Source organism: Myotis brandtii, unplaced genomic scaffold, assembly GCF_000412655.1.
Source record: "Myotis brandtii unplaced genomic scaffold, ASM41265v1 scaffold82, whole genome shotgun sequence".
NCBI classification, from domain to species: Eukaryota; Metazoa; Chordata; class Mammalia; order Chiroptera; family Vespertilionidae; genus Myotis; species Myotis brandtii.
In genome coordinates this window covers 730,052-738,405 of record NW_005371324.1, presented here as the reverse complement: position 1 = coordinate 738,405, position 8,354 = coordinate 730,052, and the positions used below count along the sequence as shown (strand labels likewise).

The following is an 8,354-nucleotide window of genomic DNA, read 5'->3' as shown; positions in this document are numbered from 1 at the left end:
CCCACTGTCCACAGCCCCTCCTCATGGCCTATCCCACCCCCAATCGGCCCCCCAACCCAATGGGGGGCGGGGCCTGCCGGCCAACTGCCCATGGCCTCTTCCCCCAGCCAACCTAGCCCTGATCAGGCCCCGATTGGGGTGGGCCAGCCGGCCAACCTCCCGCCATCTCCTCCTCCTGACAGGCCCAGCCCCGATCCGCCCCGATTGGGGCTGGGCCGGCCGAACCCCACCCTTCCACAAATTCGTGCACTGGACCTCTAGTAAGTAAATAAAATACCTTCTGAAAAGAATCTTCATCTGTTATATCATAAACTAAAATAGCTCCATTTGAATCTCTGTAGTAAATTGGACCCAATGCATGGAATCTCTCTTGACCTGCTGTATCCTAAATAAAGAAGCAAATGCTTATTATATCAGAAGAAAAAAAAATACATCTGCTATTGCAATTACAGTAAACTTTTGACTAAAAGTTCATGACCACAAAAAGTGGGGCATGAAGTTATAGATAACCACAAAACACTATTACAGAAACTTTTTAAAACTCAAGTTATAATCTATATTTAATGTTTTACTGCTATACAAAGTTTCCATTTCCCTTCCCAACCATCTTCCTCCCCAGCAATCTTCCCACTCCCACTAAAAAAACAGTTCAGTTGCCTCAGGGTCAGAATGACCAAGATGGCATTATAAGCCAGGTATAGGCCTGGCCCTAAATTTAGGCTTCCCACAGAGGGAAGAGACAAGGAAAGAGAGGAAGCACCAGGACCGCCTGCCAACAGGTACCCTACTGCATCACCCTCACCCTTTTCCTCACCAGCCACTCCCTTAGAAGAGTGGAACATAGAGACACGGGGGGAAAAGGCCAAGCAGCCCTGGCCTGTGTGGCTCAGTTGGTTGAGCATAGTCCTGTACACCGAAGGGACTATGATTGATTCCTGTGTAGGTTCATGTGTAGGAGGTGGCCAATTGAATGTTTTTCTCTCTCCCTCTCCCTTCCTCTCTAAAATAAAAAATTTTTAAAAAACCATTATTTTTTTTAAAAAGCTAAGCAGCTGTCCTATCTCTAACATGAGTTAATCCTTACCCAGCTGAAAAGTTATGATAGCAATATTCATGTATATAATTGTATTCAAGATATCATTATTAACCAGATTTTAGAAAAAAATATTTTAAAAAGTTTTGGCTAATCTGGAGTTAATTTAAAAGAAAATTCAAGTTTTCAAATTACTATTCCTTGAGTCAAACGGTTATTAGAGTACCAAGACGGTAGAGGCCTTAACTTTCAAGGTTAACTTACCCATATAGCAAGGTTTACTCTTTTCCCACCAATGTTTAACTTCTTTGTTAAGAATGATGCCTAAGAAAACAGAGATATACATTAAACAATGCTTCATATAAAATAACATTTTTTAACTTAACTATAGATGAACAAATCATCTCAATATGAACCTCAAGTTATCTGGGTGAAAAAATAACCACTGAATTTTTATTAATGTTTACTGAGTAAACATTTTCACTGAAGAAAGAAAATTACTTATATTCTAATCTAAAAAAATACGTTTTATAAGCATGTTATAAAAAACACAAAGAAAAAACAGTACTTATTAGTAAATACTTCTTCTTAGTTTTTCCCCTTAAAAAATTTTCTTAGAGCATTGAATTTGATATAACCTTAACTACTCAATATAGAAAGAGTCTAAGAGATTTCTATGATGAGATAAAACAAATATTTACTGGTAATTTAATGTATGAATACCAATATTACTCAAAAATACTCTTGCAATTATTTTTTTAATATATTTTATTGATTTTAGAGAGGAAGAGGGAGAGAGAGATGAGAGAGAGAGACAGAGAGAGAGAGAGAGAGAGAGAGAGGAAAAACACAGAGAGAGAATCATTGATCGGCTAACTCCTGCATGCCCCCCACTGGGGATTGAGCCCGCAACCCAGGCATGTGCCCTTGGCCGCAGTTGAACCCGGGACCCTTCAGTCCGTAGGCCGACATTCCATCCACTGAGCCAAACCAGCCAGGGCTGCAATTATTTTATAATTCAATTATTTTACCTATATCTAATACTTTCCCTAGATACTAATGCCACAGTAATGAAAGGGAACAGTTCCAGCCTTTAAGGAGCTTATGTCTATTGCAGAAATAAAGATGTAGAGAATTAAAATACCATGTGATCACTGTTAAAATGAAGGGTCTTGCCAAGTATATTATAAGGGCGGAAGGGAGAGCCTAAGAAAGGAAATGTAAAGCCTGCCTGGATGAGTCCAAGACAGTTTCAGAGAAAAGGTGATGATCTCCCCTTTACTCGTAGTAGGAGTTTTCCTGACAGATGAGTGAAACCACTGAAGGCTGAAACATGGCAAACTTCACGTTGTATGGTCAATGTGAGATAAGACCACAAATACAGCAAACCCTCCATTTTTCGACCTCAATTTAATGGACTTTGGATTTAATGGACAAAATTTCCGGTCTGTATGTCACATGTGAAAATTAACACCCTGTTAATTTTAAAATGCTTTTAACCAAGATTTGCTTATAAGTAAATTAATAGGGTTTTTGTTGTTGTTGTTGTTAATTCAGTCTCCCCTCCCCCTCGCCCCCCGCGAAAATATATTTTTTTATTGATTTCAGAGAGGAAGAGGGAGAGAGAGATAGAAACATCAATGATAAGAGAGAATCATTGATTGGCTGCCTCCTACATGCCCCACACTGGGGATCAAGCCTGCAACCTCCTGATCATAGGTCAACGCTCAAACACTGAGCAACCAGCTGGATGTTTTCACTGTTATTTTTAACAAATTTTATGGAATAGGCCATATGTTAGAAAAAACACTGTAGTAATTTCGCCAACATGAATATTACATGTCTACAACTATAGTCTACCTATTCAAATCCAAGAGTCACTGCTTGTTAACAATGTTCTGCAAATGATTAGCACGTGATCACACCGCATCACATGTGGTAATTGGTTCTGTTGTCACATGGTGTGACTTTCTGCAGCAGTTTTAACATGTGCAGTCAGTTGTTCTAATGTGCATTAAACCTCGCTCCAGCCGTGTGCATTTGTTTACTCATAGTGTCTGGTGAATGCACGCATTTAAATTTATCCAGTATAAATTTAAAATTACTGTAATACATATAGAAAACTTTTCTGTGAAATTACACATAGTCATTAATAATACATAGTCATTTCTATTATTGCTAACACTAGCTAACAGTTATGGAATGATTACCCTCTGCCAACTACTATGCTAGTAGTAGGTTGCAGGCTTTTTTTTTTTAAGATTTTTAAACTGATTTTCAGAGAGAGGAAGGGAGAGGGAGAGAGAGAAATATCAATATGAGAGTGACATTGACACTGTACAGCTGCCTCCAGCCTGACTATTTCTACGTCTTAGGATAGCATCCAGCACTCAGTGTATATTTATTGGCTAGCAGACATTGAGCTGAATAAAAGTGTGCTGAAACCTTTTCAGCATTTGTGCAGTAGGCATGCAATAGAAAGCTTGGAGTTGAAGTCCTATATAATAAAAGGGTAATATGCAAATTGACCCAAATGGCAGAACGACCGGAAATGACTGGTTCTGTGATGCGCACTGACCACTAGGGGGCAGACGCTCAACACAGGAGCTGCCCCCTGGTGGTCAGTGCGCTCCCACAGGGGGAGCTCCGCTCAGCCACAAGCTGGGCTGATGGCTGCGAGTGCAGCGGTGGTGGTGGGAGTCTCTCCCACTTCTGTGGCAGCACTAAGGATATCTGACTGCCGGCTTAGGCCCGCTCCCCAAGTAGTGGGCCTAAGCTGTCAGTTGGACATACCCTGAGGGCTCCCAGACTGCGAGAGGGCACAGGCTAGGCTGAGGGACCACCCTCCCCCCCCCCAGTGCATGATTTTCGTGCACCGGGCCTCTGGTCTACAAATAAAAATCTCAAAGCCTTATCTTTGTATCCAAGGACCTCCACAATGTGTCTACATCTGTCTTCCTAAGATAGCTTCCATTATTTCTTTACTTAACTCTTCAACTTACCTGGGCTGTATACAGTCCCTCCAATTCTGTTTTTTCATTAAGTACCCCCTCTATCTTGGGTCTATTATTTATTCTCTATCTGAATCGTATACTTCCAACTTCTGCTCTGACCTATACTCTTCTTCCTTGAATTCTTAGGTCTTCTCATACCACCCATACAACCCACAATGAGTCTCTCTATCCTGAAGAATTTTATGAACCCCAATCTTGTAATATACAGCATATACTACCTTATCTTGTGTTATCTTTTCATAGATATAAGTCTTGTGTTAACAAAATCACATATTTTTATTAATTTAACAGTTTTGCAGAGCTTACAATAAAATGGGCAGTGTTCTAAGAACTTTTAATAGTAACTCATTTAATTCTGATAGCACCTTGTGATTTATATATAATTACTAGAGGCCCGATGCACGAAATTCGTGCAAGAGTAGACCTTCCTTCCCCCGGCTGCTGGCACCGGCTTCCCTCTGGCCGCTGGCAGGCACCCAGGACCCAGGCTTCCCTCACAGCCCCGGCTTTGTCCAGAAGGTCATCCAGAAAAATGCCCAGTCTAATTAGCATATTACGCTTTTATTATTATAGACTAGAGGTCCGGTGCATGAAATTCGTGCATGGGGGCGGGGTGGGGGGGGTCACCTCAGTCCAGCCTGCACCCTCTCCAATCCGGGACCCATCGGACATCCCTCTGACAATTCTGGACTGCTGGCTCCTAATCGCTCACCTGCTTGCCTGCCTGATTGCCCCCAACTGCCCCCTCCCTGCCGGTCTGGTTGCTCATAACTGCCCCCCTACCACCACCAGCCTGGTCACCCCTCACTGTCCCCCTGACAGCCTAATCGCCCCCAACTGTCCCCCCTGGGGCCTGGTCGTAGGCAGCCATCTTGTGAGGGTGTGAGGGTTAATTTGCATATTACCTCTTTATTATATAGGATTATCCAAAAATTATAGATGTAGAAACTGAGATACAAGAAGGGTAAGTATCATGCCCAAGTCACACAGTAAGTGATAGAGTAGGATTTGAAATCCAGGTAGTTTGGCTCCAAAAAGAACTTATAGCTTCTATGCTCTGGTACCTCCCAGACTGAGATCTGGGCTAACACTTCTTCTCCAGTGATAGGGGCAGGCAGAGAAGTGCCAACATCCACACAGATGAAAATCCGCATATAACTGTAGACTTCCCAGAAAACTTAACTGCTTAGCCTACTATTAACAGGAAAAAGACTTAACGGTAACATATAGTTAACACATATTTTGTATGTTATATGTATTATATACTGCATTGTTATTAAAAAATAAGCTAGAGGAAAGAAAATGTTATTAAGAAAAATCATGAGCCCTGGCCAGTTTAGCTCAGTGGATAGAGCGTCAGCCTGCGGACTCAAGGGTCCTAGGTTCGATTCCGGTCAAGGGCATGTACCTTGGTTGTGGGCACATCCCCAGTGGGGAGTGTGCAGGAGGCGGCTGATCGATGTTTCTCTCTCAATGATGTTTCTAACTCTCTATCCCTCTCCCTTCCTCTCTGTAAAAAATCAATAAAATATATTTTTAAAAAAGAAAAGAAAAATCATGAGAAAATAAAATTTAAGCACTGTACATATTTATTGAAAAAATCCACATGTAAGTGGACCCGTGAAATTCAAATCCATGTTGTTTAAGGGTCAACTGTATTGTTATTATAGATAAACACATTTATAAAGTGCCTGGGCAAATCAAAGGAGGTATAATTCTATAATAGAGATGTTCCTAAAAGCTTCCTTATAAACCAAATTATTTTAACTCAAACATCTGATGCACTAGTAAAGCACATTATCAAAGGGTCCCCACTAAAGCTTTTTCCCCCTTCATAATGAAAAATGTTAAGTCCTACCTATAGAAAAATTCCTTCTGTAATATAAATCATCTCATTTTACAGACATCCAAAGTTTTTAATATTCTGTAGTTTCTTAAAGAGCAAACATCTAGTTTTAAAAACATACAATTATATACTTGAGAATAAAGTTGAAAAGATTTTATGTAACAGTAAGATAGCAGCAAACGATCAAAAGCTGAAATTTGTCTTACCCTTTTTAAACACCTCTATGAGGCACACACTTAATCTGTCTAGACTACTGATACCACTATGGTTATAATACTCTGGGCAGTGATTCTTAATTCTGTTACATGTCAGTGAGAGTTAGAGGGGGAGTGATCATGGACTTCTTCGAGAATCTGATGAAAGCTATGAATCCACTCACTCCCAAGAAAACTGCTCATATGCACATACCAAAAACAATTTTCACACACTTGCCAAGCACTGTGTTTGGACTTTCTCATTTAATCTTTGTAACAACCCTGTGAAGTAGGGAATTATCCCTATTTTACAGTTGTGAACTTGAGATTTAAAGAATACAGTGACACCAAAGATGAGATAATTGAGTCAGGGGCTACAGTGGATGAAAGCCTGTCTGACTCCTCAAGTGCTTTTCCTGTTGCTCAAAGCTGCCTATTCTAGAACATACACACATTCTTAACCTGGCACTCCTCTACTTAGACACTAAGTGTTTCTGGATGCCAATTCATCTCCCAAATATTCTCAGGGTAGGCAACAAGGTAATGAGGATCAAAGTAACAGTACATTTCCCATGTTACTCCTTCAAACTCTGAGTTACAGCACCACTACTTCTAATTCCAATGACTTCATCTTCCAAACCACAGGGGTATTAACAAAATTAGCAATCTTATTAGTTCAAGACTGCCATCCGTCATCTGCACCTGATGCTGGCTTATTTTGCCCATCTTATCAGAAATCTTGGCGGATAATTTTTTTAAATCTCTACTTAAAAACCAAAATAGAATTATAGGAGAGAAATAATAGGCACAAATTATATCTGCCAAATGAAAGTCTTTTAATAACTTCTTTTAATTTTTGTTTTTGTTGTTAGCCAGATCACTTGGTGTGCTTGCTAACCACCGACAAAGCAAAATACCTAAATTAGCATAGTAACTGAATTGTGGATGAATAGTTTCCTGACTTTATCTGATGTATTTTACTAGTAAATTCAGCCAATTTTCATTAGTGTGTGTGTGTAACTGAATGGTAATGTTATTTTTGCTATACTCACTAACACTGTTTCAGGCTAAAGTATCTATCACCATGTCCTGACTTAAAAAAGATTCAGGCAGATAATTTATAAAATTAGTCCTTTGTAGCAAGGCAATAACAATGAGCTATCAGAAAACTAAGCTAGATTGCTACAATGGCAATTGTATTACAGTATTAAAATGTAAAAAATTAATGTTGTACACATTAAATTTACACAATGTTATATGTCAAATATATTTCAATTTTGTAGAAAAGAAAGAAAACTAAGCTGGGTGCTTGAATACCTCATTTCTTGTTCTTAGCTTCTAAAAAGAGGGACTATAATCAGTTTAGAATCCAAGTAAATACCTTGCAAAGAAGAGTCAAAAAGTCACTTCTAAGAAGTAGCTTAAAACACAAAGCAGAAAATGGCAGTCAGATATAGAATATTTATATACGTATTAGAAATTCAAAGCCACAATTCAGAAAAACCCATTTGTTAGAAAAAGACTTCAATTATTTTATTTTATAAAAATGTTATAGATGACCTGGCTCAATCAACAGTGATGTGGCTTCCAGAACTATTTGGAAGATATTTCAGATATTCAAACATTAATCTTACAAACAAGGAAACCAAGATTCCTTCACCAGAGACTATGATGCCAAGTACAAAACCAACTACTAGAACCTGAATGCCAAGTGTTGCTCCGGAAGTTAAGGTATATAGGCGGGGAGGAGGGGGGGAGACTTAGTTTTTAAAAAATGGTACACATTATTTTTGTGGGACCTTGGAAATCTAATTCAAATCTTAGTTTCCTCATTTGCCAAACTGTCAGGATACCATATGCCAGCCACACTTACAGCAAGCACTGTTTTGCTAATCAAATAACAGGCACCTACCCTACACTTTAGGAGGCAGATAGGTGGAATTCCAGTTAGTATTCTAAAAAGGAAAATGATAGAAGGCATTTAAATTAGAGGTTGTAATTTTAAAACACCTTCAATAAGAAAAAAAAGAAGGCACATCTAAAGAAAAGAAAGCAATAACCCAAGAGCACAGACATAGAGGCATATCAAAGACAAGAGAGGGTTATAATCAAAACTAGAGGCCCGGTGCACAAAATTCTTGCAGGGGAGGGGGGTATCCCTCAGCTTGGCTTGCACCCTCTCCAATCCGGGACCCCTCAGGGGACGTCCGACTGCCAGTTTAAACCGGCAGTCGGACATCCCTCTCACAATCCAGGACCACTGGCTC

The 8,354-nt window shown here is 39.7% G+C and overlaps 1 protein-coding gene across 1 annotated transcript in view; it reads right to left on the bottom strand.

The window, feature by feature from the left end:
• RAB21 (RAB21, member RAS oncogene family) overlaps window positions 1–8,354 on the bottom strand; it is a 69,658-nt gene that overhangs the window by 22,484 nt on the left and 38,820 nt on the right. Inside the window, exons 4-5 of the mRNA XM_014531628.1 lie at window positions 1,298–1,357; window positions 278–385 (exon numbers count right to left, since the gene is read on the bottom strand). Of these exons, the coding sequence (XP_014387114.1) occupies window positions 278–385; window positions 1,298–1,357 (168 nt within the window). The remainder of the gene's footprint in view (window positions 1–277; window positions 386–1,297; window positions 1,358–8,354) is intronic.